The sequence below is a fragment of the Thamnophis elegans genome, chromosome 12 (assembly GCF_009769535.1).
Source record: "Thamnophis elegans isolate rThaEle1 chromosome 12, rThaEle1.pri, whole genome shotgun sequence".
NCBI classification, from domain to species: domain Eukaryota; kingdom Metazoa; phylum Chordata; class Lepidosauria; order Squamata; family Colubridae; genus Thamnophis; species Thamnophis elegans.
Window position 1 is genome coordinate 11,197,904 of NC_045552.1, and position 19,228 is coordinate 11,217,131.

The 19,228-nt window shown below is 44.4% G+C and overlaps 1 protein-coding gene across 1 annotated transcript; it reads left to right on the forward strand.

Moving 5' to 3' along the window:
* Positions 1-1,845: 1,845 nt before the first annotated feature.
* Positions 1,846-13,612, forward strand: TYROBP (transmembrane immune signaling adaptor TYROBP). The gene is made up of 5 exons (XM_032227089.1): positions 1,846-2,053; positions 5,458-5,478; positions 9,618-9,755; positions 12,044-12,072; positions 13,242-13,612. The coding sequence occupies exons 1-5, from the start codon at positions 1,993-1,995 to the stop codon at positions 13,311-13,313; spliced, it is 321 nt and encodes a 106-aa protein (XP_032082980.1). The 5' UTR covers positions 1,846-1,992; the 3' UTR covers positions 13,314-13,612.
* The last annotated feature ends 5,616 nt before the right edge of the window (positions 13,613-19,228 follow it).

Genomic DNA, 19,228 nt, shown 5'->3' on the forward strand with positions numbered 1-19,228 from the left:
GGGGGCGGTGCTCATCTCCGTTTCAAAGACAAAGAGCCAGCGCTGTCCAAAGACGTCTCCGTGGTCATGTGGCCAGCATGACTAAATGCCGAAGGCACACGGAGCACTGTTAACAGTCAGAAAGGTTGGCAGTTTGGCGGTTCGAATCCCTAGTGCCATGTAACTGAGTGAGCTCCCGTTACTTGTCCCAGCTTCTGCATTGTATTTAAACATTCTAATAAATAAATGCAGAGAATGTTTGTCTTAACATTTACATATATTGTCCCACGTGTGAATTTTTCCATGAATTTGGTCTAAGGCACAGAGCTTTTGCAAACATCTTTCCCCGATTTTATGTTTTAGGGTATATCAATTTTAGGCATATGCAGCTTTTTTTTTCAGATCCTTTCAATATTATCGCCAACATTATCATCAAGCTGCACTACAAAGTTTAGATGCCTACGACACCAAGTTTCAAATAATGAATTTGGTTGGGGATTGATTGAAAGCTGCAAAATAAGTTTATCGATGGGAATCATTCTTTTTTCCCCACATTCATAGTTTCCAGACCCGTCCTTTAGACGCACTGAGAAGACATTTTCATATAAAAAGGGAATATGCATTTGCAACAGTAGCTCTTACCTTGTTGCCTGAGAAGGTTCTTTTATTTGCTTGTTGTCTTGATGTTCTCAATTTGTCTAGGAACAACAAAAATGGGCAGAAGCTTTAATAAGTTATTTCTTGAGCTGTTTTCCTGCTGCCTACCTTCCAACCCACTGTTAAAATACTTGCCTTCTTAATACCTCCCATAGCCCTTCCTTCCTTCCTTCCTTCCTTCCTTCCTTCCTTCCTTCCTTCTCAATTCAGATCACTACTTATTGATTCTACCTTTGGCAACTGTGGTTATCAACAGGACTTCAATCTCCTGTTCAAGATGTTGGACAACCATTTGTCTGAAGTGGTGTAGGGTTTCCTGCCTAAGCAGGGGGTCGGACTAGAAAACTTCCAAGGTCCCTTGGAACGGATGCCTCCTGCAGCACTCTGTTGACCAAAATGGGGCACGGGGACACGCATGGGTCCCCCTGTGCCCTGTTTTTTGTCTGGATGTCCTCCTGCAGCCCCTGGCTGGCCAAAATTCGTCGCGGGGGCTGTTGCAGTCCCTTGGGATCATGTGATCCACCTTTTGTGACCTTCTGACAAACAAAGACAATGGGAAATCCAGATTCACTTAACAACCGTTAATAATTTAACAACTGCAGTGATTCACTTAATAATTATGGAAAGGTGTAAAAGAACGGTATAGGGTTTCCTGCCTAGGCAGGGGGTTGGACTAGAAGACCTCCAAGGTTCCTTCCAACTCTGCTATTGTATTGCATGATGTGCCCTCCTATTTCTTTGGATGGATGGATGAATGGATAGAAAAGTGGACGGATGGACAGATAGATGGACAGACTGTCAGACAGACAGAGACAGAGAGTGACAGATGGACAGACGGACAGACAGATACTTTTACATTTCTTATTATTTCTAGGCCACTCAATTCCATAAAAACTCTGGGTGGCCTATACCATAACTCAAAAGTAAAATTGGAAGAATTAAAAGATGGGGTGGGGGGAGAGAGGCAGAACTAAGCAAACCCCAAAAGGCAAAGAAGAAGGAGGAGGAGGAAAAAAGGAGAAGGAAGGATAAACATACAGGCAACGTGACCGAAGCTGCTTCAGGTCAGAAGCAAAGCTGAGCTCTCGGCCACTTCTTTTTAAGTTGGAGTCACTTCCGGAAAACGGGGGTGGGGGTGAGCAGGAGGGTTCTTGCTGACTTGATCCCATCACGTTGACAAGTTCTTCCCTTTTTCTGAGGTTTCCTGCCCAGAGCTATTTCTTTTCCTGTTCTCTCACTCTTCAGACGGATGTCGCCACTGCCCCTCCAGTCCCAACGCCCTCACTCTTGGACGCACACTCCCAACAAGAAAGTCTTCAGGGTCAACGGCAATCCCTCAACTTGGGAACCTCTAATATGGCACAGTTAGGATTCCCCATCCTCCCCGTTCTCCTGGGTTTGGCCTGGCCTCAGTTGGGTGAGTTGGAACAACCCTTTCTTGCTTCCTTCTCTATCTTGGCCTCCTTCTCTATCCGTGGTCCCCATTATTTTTTTTATCTCCTCTGGCTTTCTGGCTTAGGAAGAATTTGCCTTTAATTGACTATCCCTTGATGAATATAATTTCCAGGCATTTTCTCAGGCTACATTTTAAGAGGAAAAAACGTCTTAAAGCACATAGATCCTTCTCTGTAGTCTTCTGGGGGTGGGGGTGGCCTCCCAAAGCCAAATAATTCATCCTCCTTCTCCTTCCCCTTCTCCTTCTCCTTCTCCTTCTCCTTCTCCTTCTCCTTCTCCTTCTCCTTCTCCTTCTCCTTCTCCTCCTCCTCCTCCTCCTCCTCCTCCTCCTCCTCCTCCTCCTCCTCCTTCTTCTTCTGGCCCTTTTCTAGCTACAGCCGCCCAGATCATCTTTTCAAAACCACCGTTTGCCATATCTCTGAAGGGTTGATAGCTTCTCTAAAGCCTGTGGTCTTACAGGACACTTTACCAAACAGTTTGAGAGGGGAGAATATCTCTGGAAAACGTTGGGGTGTCACGACCAGGGAAATGTATTATGAGAATAGGAGTACAAAACGATTCCTTGAGTTCAGCTCTCAGTAATGGGCCTTGTAATTCCTGTTCCATCATGTCGAAAATGTACAAGCCTTCCTATCAGTTGCAAAGAATCTGATCTGGCGGGAGGGAAGGAGGACAGGGCCGGCACACAAGTTGTGCCCTCTGCATGATATAATAGCCTTGTGATACATCCCTCAGAGGACATGCATTATGGCTTATTGTGTACAACGGTACAGCTACAATGTGCCACAAAGATAAATCCTCCTTCCCTACTCTTCTTTTATTTTAAAATGTTTAAAAGACAGTGTTTTTCTCCTGCTCCTTCTCTTCTAAATCACGAGAGAACTGGGGTGAGGGAGAGAAATACATTTTGTTTTTGTTTTGTTTTATTAGACATTTATAGGCCGCCCTTTTCCCTGAGGGGACTCAGGGCGGCTTACAATCAAAAAGGAAAGGGAGTGTAGGACAATACAAAAAGAAATGTGCACAAAAATAAATTAAACAGTAAAACTCAACATTCACTCAGCATTCGGGAGGGGCAAAAATAAACTTATCCCCAGGCCTGACGGGCTAGCCAGTTCTTGAGGGCCGTGCGGAAGGCCTGGACGGTGGTGAGGGTATGAATCTCCACGGGGAGATTGTTCCATAGTGTCGGAGCCGCAACAGAGAAGGCTCTCCTCCGAGTAGTTGCCAGTCGGCACTGACTGGCGGATGGAATACGGAGGAGGCCAACTCTATGCGATCTGATGGGACGCAGGGAGGTAATTGGGAGATGGATTCCCCCCTCCAACTCTACCCAACATCTTTGGGCTTGAAAATATCACCAATAGTTGGGTACACACTCACAAAATACCAGATTAAGCAATAATGCCTCTATTCATACCCCTGGCATAAAGGTGGCATAATTTTAATCTCAGTTGAGTTTTTTGTGGCCTGGTGCGCTGTCAACTCACTAGGCTCCATATATAACTCAACCCATTGCACAATCTCAGAAAAACTATTGATTTAGTAACACAGTTAATTACGCCGAGTGAAACTAACAAGAGCAACCAGCTCCGTTCAACCCAACACAATCGCCTCTCGACATCTGCCAGGCGGAGCTTCTTTTTTCCCCTTCTTGGAAAAGGTTGGAAAAAAATTAAAGGCTTATTTTTCACAAATGTGGAATCCTTGTTGATTTCGGCAGATTAAAGCAATCCAAGGGAACTAGAAGGGAAGTGATTGTTTTTGCCTCTCTGATGGCTTTACAAACCTAAAATTCCCCCTGTAGATGCAAACTCTCTATCAGAGTCCCTTTCTGGAGAATCTATGGTGGCAAAATAAAATTAAAATTAAAACAAAATAGGTGGCAGAATCTTTTCTTGAGTACTAAATGCTTCCATGAGCTGCAGCTCACAGCATCCAAGTGGCTGGGTTGATGTGGGATTCCGTTGGGGTGAAGTGGGAGCCACGGCTAAACGCACACAAATCGAAAAGTGTCAGGCACTCTCCGACGGCCTCCAACCCTGTGAGGTTTTTAGCACATTACATCTGTTCATTGATTATTTGCTTGTAATGTGTCTCATGTGTAACTTGAGTCTGCTTAACCATCCCCCTCTCCCTTTCCTTTCTCCCACCTTCCCCACTGAAATCCTACGTTAGTCTAACTCGGCGTTAGAGCTACTCATTCTATCAAAGTCATCCCTGGAAGGAAGGAATTTCTTCTTGTTTATTTATTTATTTTTAACATTTTTAAACAATATTTTTATTTGTTTACAAACATACAAAATACACACACCACAAAACTTAGACGTACACTACATTTGCACAATACAGTACGAACAGGAACTTCCTGTTCTTTCTAATGGCAATGACCAGTCGATACAATTTTCCTTATGTTATTTCCCCTTCTAGTATGTTTCATTTGCATTTCACCATTTTTAACCCTCTTATTTTACTCATCTATCTGCTATATTGGGTGATTACCTCTAGTACATTTAAACTCTCTTGGGTGCATAGATAGATAGATAGATAGATAGATAGATAGATAGATAGATAGATAGATAGATAGATGGATGGATGGATGGATGGATGGATGGATGGATGGATGGATGGATGGATGGATGGATGGATGGATGGATGGATGGATGGAGGGATGGAGGGATGGAGGGATGGAGGGATGGAGGGATGGATAGGATAGATAGATGATAGATAGATAGATAGATAGATAGATAGATAGATAGATAGATGATTGATAGATAGATAGATAGATAGATAGATAGATAGATAGATGATAGATGATAGATAGATGGATAGATGGATAGATGGATGGATGGATGGATGGATGGATGGATGGATGGAGGGATGGAGGGATGGAGGGATGGAGGGATGGATAGGATAGATAGATGATAGATAGATAGATAGATAGATAGATAGATAGATAGATAGATAGATGATTGATAGATAGATAGATAGATAGATAGATAGATAGATAGATGATAGATGATGATAGATAGATAGATAGATAGATAGATAGATAGATAGATAGATAGATAGATAGATAGATAGATATTAATTCTCCTTAACTACTATCCTTGGATTTAATGACTTATTTCATTGATCCTTGTTTCTTTCCTCCATCCACTTATACCATTTATCCCATATCTGATAATATTCTGTTTCTTCTTTTCCCTGGATTTCTTTTGTTAATTTGTCCATTTCTTCTTGTTTAAATGGTGGCTTCTTTAAATGGTGTCGCAAACTAGAGGGTTTAAATGGTGGCTTTGTTGAAAATGGTCTCGCAAACTAGATAACAGGCTCAGCCTCTTCGTTTTTTTATCTCTTTCACAGGAGCTGCCCAAGTTGCAAACGGTAAGAGTCATTTCCCTTCCCTGTTTGTAAATAGTTGCCTCGCCTGTAAGTGACACAGAGAGAGAAAACAGGGAAGTGCCAGAAAAATAAATGTGTCTTAGGAACAGCCTTTGGGAGTCTGGTTGCCATGCATAGGTTTTGAACTGCAAGTCCCCTCCAACTCTTTGTTGGAGTATTTATGCTGCCTGGAAGATTGTGGGAGTTTGTTTATCAGATATATATATATTTTTCCCACGGAGAAAAATCTAAGTGGTCACTAGAAGTCAAACCTGACTTGATGGCGTGTAATAAATCAATCTGATTTATATCATATTGTTGTTTCACCAGCTGGAGATGGCACTGGCTGCTCCCCTGTTTGACCCCAAAGAGCAAATTGTGTGAAGTGGGTTGGGGGAAAGAGAGAGTGACTGGCTGCAAATCCTTGTCTAGCATTTTGCCACACTAGATCTGGAATTAAAATCCAGTCATATCCGTAAGGCATTACGTTGGATAAAGATGATTTAGACAAGGCAGCTTGTCCTCTGATATACAAATAGGCAAACGGTTGCTGTTTAAGATTTTAGTGCCGCACCAATTGTTTCTCCACACTGCTTCCCTGCGGGAGAACTACTAACATTGGTAATTAATATGCTCCGTAGGTATATATTTCTTAAGTGCATGTTCCATTCTCAGGTAGATTTCTCTCTAGCAGGAATGGCGAAACTTGTAGGCTTAGCGTGTCAAAAAATTGGAAAATGCCCAACTTGACTCTGCTGGTGTCTCATATGCACACACATGCACAGAGAGGGAGGGAGAGAGGGAGGGAGGGAGGGAGAGGGAGGGAGGAAGACAGAGGGACAGAAAGAGACAGAGACAGAGAGAGACTGAGAGAGGGACAGAGAGAGAGAGAGAGGGAGGGACAGAGAGAGACACAGAGAGGGACACGCACAGAGAGAGGGGGGGACAGAGAGAGAGAGACAGAGTGGGGCAGACAGACAGAGAGAGACAGAGACAGAGAGAGAGGGAGGGACAGAGAGAGACACAGAGAGGGACAGAGAGAGAGAGAGAGGGAGGGACAGAGAGAGACACAGAGAGGGAGAGACACAGAGAGGGAGAGACAGAGAGGGACAGAGAGAGAGACAGAGAGAGAGGGAGGGACAGAGACAGACACAGAGAGGGACAGAGACAGAGAGAGACAGAGAGGGACAGAGAGAGAGAGAGAGAGACAGAGAGAGAGGGGGGACAGAGAGAGGAACAGAGAAAAGAAGAGGGACACAGAGAGAGAGATAGAGAGAGAGGGAGGGACAAAGAGAGACACAGAGAGGGACAGAGAGAGAGGGGGGACAGAGAGAGAGAGAGGGACAGAGAGAGGAACAGAGAAAAAAAGAGGGACACAGAGAGAGAGAGAGAGAGACAGAGAGAGAGGGAGGGACAGAGAGAGACACAGAGAGGGACACACCGAGAGAGAGAGAGAGAGACAGAGAGAGAGAAGGACAGAGAGAGTGACAGTGAAAAAAAGAGGGACACAGAGAGAGGGATAGAGAGAGATACCAAGAGGAACAGAGAGACACAGAGAGGGACAAAAGTAAAACAATTCTCAACACCCCAGGCCTCTGCTTCAACACTAGTGCCACCACCACTGTCACTGAAAAAGACCACTTTGTGCCATTCTTCAAGGTCTGTGAGCTTTGGAGGAATGGTGTCACCCTAATCTTCTTGAAGCAGCTTCAAAGAGTGCTCTTCTGCAGCCTCTGCAGCCTCCAAAACTGCACAAAAGCACAACCCATCCTCACAAGGGTTTTATCAGCTCCACTTCTGGAGGCCTCAGAAGCTGCAAGAGAGCTCACCTCATTTCCATGCGGCCTCTGAAAATTGTGTGAGAAAGGTGGGGGGGGGATGCTTTCAAGAAAAGCTGTCATCTAGTGTTGATGCATCTAGTGTGTCCCCCCCCCCCAAAAAAAAACCCACATTGTGGTGTGACACCTTTGACATGCATATCATAGGTTCGTCTTTGCTGCTCTATTGGCTTCTCCGGGTTGTGGAACAAACCCACCTGCTTTGCTCTCAGCCATGGCGAAGCATCTGGTGTTTTCCATCTCGCCTCCAAGTTCTGCATTCTATTGTATTTTATTTATAGATTTCAGTCTGGCCGTCCTTATTAAAAGAAGAAAATGCCATTTGCGATTTCTCCACTCCTTCCTCTTAAACCAAAAGGCCTATTGGAAATTTATGTGCACCGTGAATTTTCGCTCGTTTTGAATTTCTGCCCTGCTGCTGTACTGTTAATGGAGAAGCGCCCCTAATGATGAAACTCACATCGAGAAAACTGCACTAGGTGTAAGGGGTGGGGGGTGGGAAATAGCTTGCAGAAATGGTCACCGCCTGAAAAAAAGATAGCAAGACGCGGAGAATTGCGCACGAAGGTGCTTTTTAATATGCAGCCGGTACTTTACTTTACCGATGCTATATAATTCTATAAAAGTGAAAGAATGCTCGTCCTTGCATTCAATCTCTGGAGTGATAAATAAAAATTACAAGCTGAACTTTTAAAACTCCCAATTTAGGCAAGAGCAGCCGCGACTCGCTTTTCCTGTTTTCTTCTGCTGATCTTCGATTATCATAAATTCAAACGGAAAACTGTTTCTCACCTGCTCCGATTGTCTGACCCTTTCCCCGAACCTGCTCCAACTATTGTAGGCTGCAAAGGCAGGCAGGAAATGGAGTGAGTAACCGCATCTGGTAGAAAACAGAAAATGTGCATATTGCTGCTAACTCTTCTGACATTAAAGATGCAAGGAGACTCCCTAACTGTCCTAAGTTGGGGTGATTCTGCAGAGAAGGTTACTTTGGTTCAATGGTAAGATCATCCCAATAGAAGAGAATATCCATAGCTCAGGGCTGAGCTATGGAATTCTTGTTGTGCTCCGAGCTTGGTTGTTCAGTTGCAGATACCTCACTAGAATAACAGAATAGAATAATAGAATAGCAGAGTTGGAAGGGACCTTGGAGATCTTCTAGCCCAACCCCCTGCTTAGGCAGGAAACCCTGTTTCAGACAAATGGATATCCAACCTCTTCTTAAAAACGTGTTCTGTTGGAGCATTTACAACTTCTGGAGGCAAGTTGTTCCACGGATTAATTGTTCTAACTGTCAGGAAATTCCTCCTCAGTTCTAAGTTGCTTCTCTCCTTGATTAGTTTCCACCCATTGCTTCTTGTTCTGCCCTCGGGGACTTCGGAGAATAGCTTGGCTCCCTCTTCTTTGTGGCAGCCCCTGAGATATTGGAACTCTGCTATCATGTATCCCCCTAGTCCTTCTTTTCATAAGACTAAAGTCATCCAGTTCCAGCAACCGTTATTTATATGTTTTTAAGAAGACTGGAAAAAGCTGAGGAGATCTTAAAGCTAGAAAGCTTCATGCGGTCTTCCATTGGTAAAACTGAGATGAAGGAGGCAAGCATCAATGTGTGTGTAAACAACTAGAAGAAAATTACACTTATGTGCTTTGGAGAATAGCTTGACTCCCTCTTCTTTGTGGCAGCCCCTGAGATATTGGAACACAGCTCTCATATCTCCCCTAGTCCTTCTTTTCATTAAACTAGACATACCCAGTTCCTGCAACCGTTCTTCATATGTTTATACGCTGAGCTTGTTGATCAGAAAGGTCGGTAGTCGGCACCATGAATTTTCGCTCGTTTTGAATTTTTGCCTGCTGCTGTACTGTTAATGGAGAAGCGCCCCTAATTATGAAACTCACTGCCTCTTCTTTGTGGCAGCCCCCGAGATATCGGAAGACTGATATCGTGTCTCCCTTAGTTCTTCTCTTCATTAAACTAGACATACCCAGTTCCTGCAACCGTTCCTCATATCTTTTAGCCTCCAGTCCCCTAATGATTTCTGTTGCTCTTCTCTGCACTCTTTCTAGAGTGCTATCTACCTAACCAGGTAACATCCTCAGTGCACTGAGGATGTTACCTGACCAGATAATGAAGCATCTGTTTTGCAAGCGAACAACCAAGCTCAGAGAGCACTTAGGGCCTCATGGTGGGACCAGCTTCTCATTGCCAAGAAATTAGGGTTGAAAGGATACTTGAAGCCCCAGAAAGCAGGTCTCTATGCTTCTCGCCGTTCCATCCTTTTTTCTTTTTTCTTTAATCCTCAGATTGTGGCCATTGCTTTCGGATCGATCCCGGCACCATTGCGGGAATCGTGCTGGGAGATTTGTTCCTGACTTTGCTCATTGCTCTGGGAGTCTACTACGTGGTCAGCTGCATCTATAAACAGAAAGCAACCAGCAAGGGTAAGAAAGAGGAGAGATTCCCACGTCCCCAGTGCACACTTTCCCCTTGAAAGGAAGGCCAGTGCTCGATGGCGCATGGATTTAAGTGAAAGAGGCTGTGTGCCCCCCCCCCAGCAAATGGCGGTGTGCTGAAAGCGCAGTTGGCATAGTAGACGGCGTGTGAGGGTCTTGACCCTCACTGTTTTAGCACACCGCCCGTGCCAAGTATAATCTGCACAGACTCCAGAAGACAAGGTCGCAGAAGCAGAGTTTTTCAAACTCGGCAACTTTAAGGTGCCAAGTTTAAGCATCGCTGGCTGGGTAATTCTACGAGTTGAAGTCCACCTACCTTAAAGCTGTCATGTTTGAAAAACGCCATTCTAGATTGTAACACAACCCTGGTGCTTTTGGAAAGAAAAGAAGGGGGGGGGGAGGAGGAGGAGGAGGAGGAGGAGGAGGAGGAGGAGGAGGAGGAGGGGGAGGGCCTATGCCCGTGATGGCAAGCCTTTGGCACACGTGCCTGAAGGAGCACATGGAGTCATGTCACCCGGCATGCATGGCATTGCCCGTTCCTCTTCCAGGTTTCTGGTGCCCATGCACATGTGCTGATAAGCTGGCTTTTCTGCATGCGACAGTGCCAGAAACCGGAAGAGCTGGTCTTCATTCTCCGGTGTGAGCATGCACAGCCAGCTGTTCGTTGCCTGCGCATACGTGGCAGTAACCAGAAGACCTCCGGAACCCCCCTGGGCAGCTCTTCTTCCTGGTCATGACCCCGACAAGTGCGTGCTCACGACATGCTCCCTCCCTTTTCGGCACTTGGTACCGAAAAGGTTTATCGCTGGCCTCTGCTTTCTTTATCTATACAATTTGTGTATATTTTTTCATTAAATTTCCCCCCCCCCATTGAATAAAGTTTGTTTTGCTATAATATAGGGGGGAAAAACCATGCCTCTGATTGCTGCAAAGCAAGGGTGTCAAACTCGATCGTGTCCCGTGACGTCCCGTGACATTTTCTGCCTTTGCAGAGCTGGGGTGGGCATGGCCTGTGCAGGACGCATTCTGCCCGTGGGCCGCCAGTTTGACAGGCCTGCAAGAAAATGGCTGGATTCTCATCTCAAACTAAATTAAATGCTTTCTTTTTCTGATTTTTAGCAGATGAAATGGAAGAGCTTCCCTCAACCTATCTATAGCTATAGATCTATATCTATATCTATATTTATATCCTATCTGTATCTATCTATTTATTTAATACCTATCTGTTATCTGAAATATTACAAAAAGAGGCATTGAAATGGAGGAAGGCAGAGGAGGAACAAGGCAGAGTTCTTCAGAAAGCCACCTTTCTTTTCTTTTGAAGTTTTTTATTAGAAAAACATGAAAAACATGAAAAACATTGAACATAGTGCGGCATTTCTGGCATGAACTTTCCATATAGTGATTGGATCTTACAACAATTAGTTTGTAGTTTGTAGTTTTATTAGAATTTGTAGGCCGCCCTTTTCCCTGAGGGGACTCAGGGCGGCTCACATAAAACTAGGAAGGGGGGATACAGACAACAAAATAGAGACATATACTAAAAATAGTAGGCAACATCCATACAACATTCGGGAGGGGCAATTATCCTTATCCCCAGGCCTGACGAGCGAGCCAGTTCTTCAGGGCTGTGCGGAAGGCTTGGACGGTGGAGAGGGTACGAATCTCCACAGGGAGCTCGTTCCAAATTACATTTTATATCCATCCCGTAGGTATGTGCAGTCAGACAGATTACCTGTCCGTTGATCCTTTCCTTTATATAATTACTAACCATACAAATACATATCCAATTCCTACCTATCACACATTCTTAATACCATATTTTCCCATTCTTAACGTGTCTGTGTTTTTCTGTCCCAGCCTTTTCCCCTCGTTTCTAACCATCGGTGCCACTTGTCCCAGATTTCGCGATATTCCGTCTCACCCTCGTCTCTGAATTCTAGAGTCAGTCTGTCCATTTCTGCGCATGTCAGTATCTTACTTATTATTTCTTGTTCTTCAGAGAGCCACCTTTCTAAGGAAGTCAGTCTAAGGAAGTCAGTCTTTTTTTTCATTTTTAAGCCCAAAGAAGGTCAGGTGGGTTTGTTGGAAGATTCAAGTTGGGCAATAGTAGCTTGAAGCCGCAGCCTTTCAATAAACCATCAACCACAGTTTCCGTGTCACATCCTTTCGGCAAGTGAGATAATACAAGCTCCGCTCCCACCTCTTGGTTCTCTTCGGGTGAATTCTCAAAAATATGTTTCATACACTCATACTCTTCTCTTTCTTCTTAACAGAGAAGGGACAGCATGAACCTACCTATGAGGTAAGTATAACGTACAAACACTATATTTACTTTTCTTCCTATGGTCTCTACTGTGGGCTGTGGAGTGACAGCTGCAGCTTCTCTACTAGCCTGGAAAGCTAATGAGTTGTTGACATTTAATATTGCCTGCACGGACACAACATTGGCCCTACTACAAGAAGGCAGGTTGCACGGGGTAGTAAGGCTGGGTTTGTTTGTGGGTCAGCTTGTCGTGATGGTGAACCCTCCACAATTTGGGCAAGTTGTTTTGAACACAACGGCTGTCTTTTGTTAAGCGGAGTTTAGAATTTAGGGTGTTGTAGGAACCAACGAGTCAGAGAGAATGTAGGCCATTACATGATTTCTTGGGTTTTGACTTAACGTGAATGCAATCATGATCGTTTGTTAAATGTGTGTTATCGATTCTGTGCTATCAAGCTGGTGTTCACCAGGCATTCCCCAATAACTAAGAATTTTATCACAGATTTGTCAGAAAGTCTGAGAGTTTAGTTCCAATATCTGTAAATGTTACTAAGAAGGGGGAAACTAAGGTAAAGCTAAAAGTTTCCCTCGCACATATGTGCTAGGCGTTCCCAACTCTAGGGGGCAGTGCTCACCTCCATTTCAAAGCCGAAGAGCCAGCGCTGTCCGAAGACGTCACCATGGTCATGTGGCCAGCATGACTAAATGCCAAAGGAACGCATGGAACGCTGTTACCTTCCCACCAAAGGTGGTTCCTATTTTTCTACTTGCATTTTTTACAAGCTTTCAAACTGCTAGGTTGGCAGAAGATGGGACAAGTAACAGGGACTTACTTTGTTATGTGGCACTAGGGATTTGAACCACCAAACTGCTGACCTTCTGATTGACAAGCTTAGCATCTTAGTCACTGAGCCACCGCATCCCTAGGGGAACACTAAATGCAGCTAATTCATAATTGTTGTCATCTCTTGGCTAAATAGAATGTTCATACATTCTCAAATAATCTTTACTCTGGAGAGTACAGATTTGGAGGAAATATAACCGGAGGATGGCTGGTTAATGTTATGCCTGGTTTGCAGATTTTCTGAAGACATCTGGTTAGGCTCAAAAGAAAATGTTGGACTAGTGGCTAATCTATCAGAGCTTACGATTCTTTGGGAAAAAAGGAGAATGATAATGTACATTCATCTTCTTTTTTGACCCCACAGGAACTTCAAGGGCAGCGGATGGATATATACAGTGACTTGAAAAATCCAGGTTCCCGAATTTCTTACAGATAATCTTCCTCCGCTTCCTTGACCTTCTAACATTGAATAAGAAATTCTGAGATTGAAGTCACTTTCAGAAGATCCGCTCCACTCTTGTGTGCAAGCTTTCTACTGTGAAGTTCTACCTGAGGGCTTTCCCTCTATCACATCTTGCAACTTCAATCAACATGTTAGTCTATTTTCAAAACTGCCCGTGTCTCCCACTACCCATCCTTGCTACTCTTTTAATAAGTGTGTCACCTAGGATCACTTGGGCAATGGATGAGGCTTATGCATTGAACCAATAAATAAATAAAATTAGACATATTTAAGACAGTATTACCAGGACTACCTGAATCACCATCTGTTCCACCCCATTGAAAGAGTTTGTTCAGGAAGTGTGAACTCACTATTCTCCAAACAGAGACATTATTTCTGCCCAGATAGGGGAGATGAACGGCATAAAAACGTAATAAAAAATAATAATAATAATAAATTTCAAAATAGACAAATTCTGGCGTAGCAATCCAGCCCACGTCTCTTATCAAACTCACAGACCTAAATGAATCTGAGTTGCCACCATAACCATATATCCAAAGGCGGCTTGCCTGAAAGATTTGGGGAATCTATTACCCTGTTTCCCCGAAAATAAGACCTCCCTGGATAATAAGCCCAATCGGGCTTTTGGGCGCATGCACTAAAATAAGCCCTCTCCCTAAAATAAGCCCTCCCCAAAAATATTGCAACACAGCAGCAGCCATGAGGTGACCACGCTCGCCGTCTCCTGCACCTCAAAAATAATAAGACCTCCCGAAAATAAAGCCAAGTGCTTATTTTAGGGGTCAAGGGAAAATAAGTCCCTGTCTTATTTTTGGGGAAAACACAGTAGATTTTTTTCTCTGTGGAAGCCTCTTAGTACCTTTTTATTTTTGCTCAAAAACAAAAAGATTGCATTCAGACACAGCCACCTTTAGATTTTGAGGAAATTTACATGAATTGAAATTAATAGGGTCTTCAAACCTGATATATTTGATTTCAATGAAGTTCATTAAATTCACTTCCAATCCAATAATTTATATCCAATTTAAAGGCCCAGTCCTCTGGAAAGCCCACATACATTGATTGTTATGGAAGATATATAAATTGCTTTTATCAATGTTACTTGTTTTTTAATTACTTCTGGTATACACTGAGTTCCAGGGAGAAGCATATCCCATCAACTGCTTTTAATCAGAAAGTCTAGAAAGTCAACCTTGGACCTCCAACATGCAAGCAGTTGTTCTATCAACTAAAGGAAGAGGACATCTAAAACAAGGGTGTTCGGCCTTGGCAACTTTAGGACTTGGGGACTTTCAACTCTCAGAATTCCCCAGCGATCATGGCTGGCTGAGGAATTCTGGGAGTTGAAGTCCACAAGTCTTAATGTTGCCAAAGTTGGACAGCCCTGATATAAGAGATCCTCATTGCCTTTGCTTCCTGTTTAAGTACATGGCTGAGACATTCGGCATATTGCTTATGGATTTGCTATACATTTATTATCTTTTTTTGCATATAATTTATGTTATATTTTTTCACTGAGGTTTTTTCCCCCCTTCAATAAAGTTTGCTTTGCTATAATATGGAGAAAATCCCATGCCTCTGATTGCTGTAAAGCGGGGGTGTCAAATTCGATCGCCTCAAGTGACGTCACGTGACGTATCATGATTTATTGTGATGTTTTCTGCCTTTGCTGAGCCGGGGTGGGCGTGGCCTGCAGAGGACGCAATCAACCTGCGGGCCGCCAGTTTGACAGGCCTGCAAGCTAATGGCTGGATTCTCACCTCAAACTAAATTAAAGATTACCACACAGGACGGACCCCATCGGTAAGTGTCTCCTAGTTTGATTTCTCAAATGCAAAATTTAAAATAAAAGTAAAACAAAAGCTGGAATTTCACAAGCTCTCTGGTCTTGTGATATCTTTCAACAATTATGGAGACAGTTTGCATCGTGGTGGCATTCAATGACCTTTAATTGCCAGATTTCTAGCCATACGGAAAAAGCATTCAAAAGTTGAGAAGCTCTAAGCTGGTTTACTGGGGATCAAGCTCTATTTGCACCTAGGACTATGTCTGCAGAACAGATTTCTCCATCATTTCGGGTATTAATCTCAATAAATGAAACCAGGTTTAATAGCAGTAACTGTGAGAGGGATCTTGGAGTCTTAGCGGACAGCCAATTAAATATAGCAGTTAGCAATGTTAGCAATAGCAATAGCAGTTAGACTTATATACCGCTTCATAGGGCTTTCAGCCCTCTCTAAGCGGTTTACAGAGTCAGCATATCCCCCCCAACAATCTGGGTCCTCATTTTACCCACCTCGGAAGGATGGAAGGCTGAGTCAACCCTGAGCCGGTGAGATTTGAACAGCCGAACTGCAGAACTGCAGTCAGCTGAAGTAGCCTGCAGTGCTGCATTTAACCACTGCGCCACCTCGGCTCTCAAATATGAGCCAACAGTGTGCGGTGGCGGCCAAAAAAGCCAACACAATCCTAACTTGCATTAACAGAGGGATACAATCAAGATCAAGTAAGGTACTAATACCACTCTATGAAGCCTTAGTAAGACCACACCTAGAATAACCACACCAGAGGTGGGATGCTATCGATTCACACAGGTTTGGGTGAACAGGTAGTGGAAATTGGGATGGGATCGCCGAACCGGTAAGGATTGCAGGCTGGCCCAGCCCCCAAGTGAAGCACGAAGCAAAGCGTGCATGAAGCAAACCAGTAGTAAAACCAGCAGCAACCCACCCCTACCCCACACTATAAAAAAGATGTTGAGACTCTAGAAAGAGTGCAGAGAAGAGCAACCAGGATGATCAGGGGACAGGAGGCTAAAACATATGAAGAACGGTTGCAGGAACTGGGCAGGGCTAGTCTAGTGAAAAGAAGAACTAGGGGAGACATGATAGTAGTCTTCCAATAATTTGAGGGGCTGCCACAGAGAGGAGGAGGTCAAGCTATTTTCCAAAGTACCTGTGTGCCAGACAAGGAATAATGGATGGGAACTGAACAAGGAGAGATTCAACCTGAAAATAAGGAGAACTTTTCTGACAGTGAGAACAATCAACCCATGGAACAGAAGTCACCTTCAGAGGTTGTGGAAGCTTCATCACTCGAAGCTTTCAAGAAGAGACTGGATTCCCATCTGTCAGAAATGGTGGAGGGTCTCCTGCTTGAGTGGGGGGTTGGACTAGATGACCTACAAGATCTCTTCAAACTCTATTAATCTGATCTAAAAGCCCCACTTCTAGCACTGATGATGTTACCTAGTTTGGGTCACATAACGTCTGTGGGGAAACAACGAAGCTCAGAGAGCACCAAGAACCCCTCACTTCAACCACGAGCTGTAAATATTCTCCTTTATCGGACCGTCGGTTCAGTTTGGGTACAAGCTTGAAATTCCTTTTAGCCTTAGTGAGCTCAATCAAGACCGCTGCAACAGTGGGGAAATTATTAATCAAGATCACTTAGAGAGGGATTGGCTTTTAACTGGGCCCCTCCCTTGCAAAGATCAGATTCATCAATTGTGCAAGGATGGCCAGGGGGGAGGGAAATGGGCAGGGCATGCAAACCGCAGTGAAATCCATCTGCCATCTGCATGATCTTGGCCATCTAGTTAATTACAGAATGTACCAATCTGCATTCAGGAGTTGGGCAGTTGTTTGCGGTGTGCTTCCCTTCTTTCTAATTAGCTGCTTTTCAACATAGCCATGCATAAATGTAAAGCCACAGGCTATTTCCTGCTGGCTCGTTGCAGAGCTGCGCAGCTGACAATGGAGGACATTCGCTCTCTGCTCCTTCCCATGGAGGCTGCTGCAACACACAGGTACCAGAGGTGGGTTGCTACCGGTTTGCACCGGTTCGGTAAATTGCAACTGGGTTGCCGAACCGGTAGGGATGACAGGCTGGCCATGCCCCTGAACCAGTTCCTGGTCATCCATGTTATTGCCAGCATGGGTTTTTTTTAGTCATTTTTATAATGTTCTATGCATGCGCAGAACAATTTACAAGCAATGGTGCATGCACAAGCAATGTGCAGAGGGCGCACGTGTGAGCAAAGCAATCAGCGTGTACACAAAGGGAACCGGCAGTATAGCCGGCAGCAACCCACCCCTGACAAGTACCCATACCAAAATGAATGTTTGGGGTAAGTCCTACACACTGAAGCATCAACTAGCCAGACAAGTATGAACCCATGATGGTCAACCTATGGTACGCATGCCAGAGGTGGCATGCAGAGACCTCTCTTGGGGCACATGGGCTGTTGCCAGCTGGTCTTCCGGTTTTTGGCACTCCAGCAGGCATGAAGACCAGCTCATTGGTGCACACCGGAAACCAGAAACCAGTTGGCTGGTCTTTGGGTTTTTATGTTCTGGCGCATGTATGTTCCAGTTTCGACACTCGGTGCCAAAAAGGTTTGCTGTCACTGGTATAAACCATGAAATACTTGCATGTTGGCTTGGCTTGTTTAGGGTGATGTGCATTGTATGCACACAGAAATGCAAAGGGCATGTATGCCAAGTATCAAAAAACCAGAAGTGATTATTCCAGAGTTTTGCTAACATTAGCCCATTCTCCATGTAGTCCTCAGCATACAACAGTTCATTTCGTGACTGCCCAAAGTTACAACAACACCAGAAAGAGTGGCTTATGACCACTTTTCACACTTACAACCATTGCAGCTTCGCCATGGTCCTTGGCTTAAAATTCTTGGCCACTGATTTCTATTTATGACACTTGCAGTGTCCAAGAGTGTTGGTTATTACCTTTAAAGCCCTACATGGCTTAGGGCCAGTGTACCTGCGAGACCGCCTACTGCCACATACCTCCCAACGGCCGGTAAGATCCCACAGATTGGGCCTCCTTCGGATGCCATCAGCCAGACAGTGTCGGCTGGCGGGCCCCCGGAGGAGAGCCTTCTCTGTGGCTGCTCCGACCCTTTGGAATCAGCTACCCCCAGAGATCTGGACCTTACCCACTCTCATGGCCTTCAGGAAAGCTGTTAAAACCTGGCTGTTCCCGCAGGCCTGGAGCTGTTGACCGTATTGCCGAGGTGGCGCAGTAGTTAGAGTGCTGTACTGTAGCCACTTCAGCTGACTGTTAGCTGCAGTTTGACTGTTCAAATCTTACCGGCTCAAGGTTGACTCAGCCTTCCATCCTTCCGAGGTGGGTGAAATGAGGACCCAGACTGTGGGGGTAATATGCTGACTCTGTAAACCGCTTAGAGAGGGCTGAAAGCCCTATGAAGCGGTATATAAGTCTAACTGCTATTGCTATTATTGTTAAGGTCCAGCCCCGATTAGAACGAATGCGTGTTTTGTGAATTTTAAACTATTCTTTTCTTATTTTCCGTTTCTTTCTTTTCTTTCTTTCTTTTGTAAGCCGCCCGGAGTCCTTCGGGATTGGGCGGCATATAAATTTAATAAATAAATAAATAAATAAATAAATAAATAAATAAATAAATAAATAAATAAATAAATAAATAAGAGTCATGTGACAACCCCCCCCTCCTTTGGTGACCTTCTGACAAGCAAGGACAATGGGGAGGCCACATTCACTTAACAACTATTTTGCTAACTTAACAACTGCAGTGCTTGTGTTAACAATGCAAGAAAGGTCATAATATGGGGCAAAATTCACTTGAAAAAAATGCTTGCTTAGCTCAGCTGGGGTTGAGGGCTACCTATCGTTCCAGCTATTGGTTGAAACGTCTACACCAGCAGCCAAGTAGAACCTCTTCTGTGCACCAAAGGGGCCGGTGGTCACAAGCAACGCCAATGATTTCTAGTTCCGTTGCTGAGCTTCTGGAAATTTTGGGACAGCATAGAAGGAAGATTTCATCTGGAACTGAGTTGCTGGACACTTTCTCATTGGGGAGAGCACTTGTTTCATCCCACTGGTCTGCT

Excerpts from the sequence above, each read along its gene's own strand:
- TYROBP (XM_032227089.1), top strand. The coding sequence starts at position 1,993 with ATGGCACAGTTAGGATTCCCCATCCTCCCCGTTCTCCTGGGTTTGGCC. Across the intron at positions 2,054-5,457 it reads TTTGGCCTGGCCTCAGTTGG|GAGCTGCCCAAGTTGCAAAC; the intron begins GTGAGTTGGAAC and ends TCTCTTTCACAG. Across the intron at positions 5,479-9,617 it reads AGCTGCCCAAGTTGCAAACG|ATTGTGGCCATTGCTTTCGG; the intron begins GTAAGAGTCATT and ends TTTAATCCTCAG.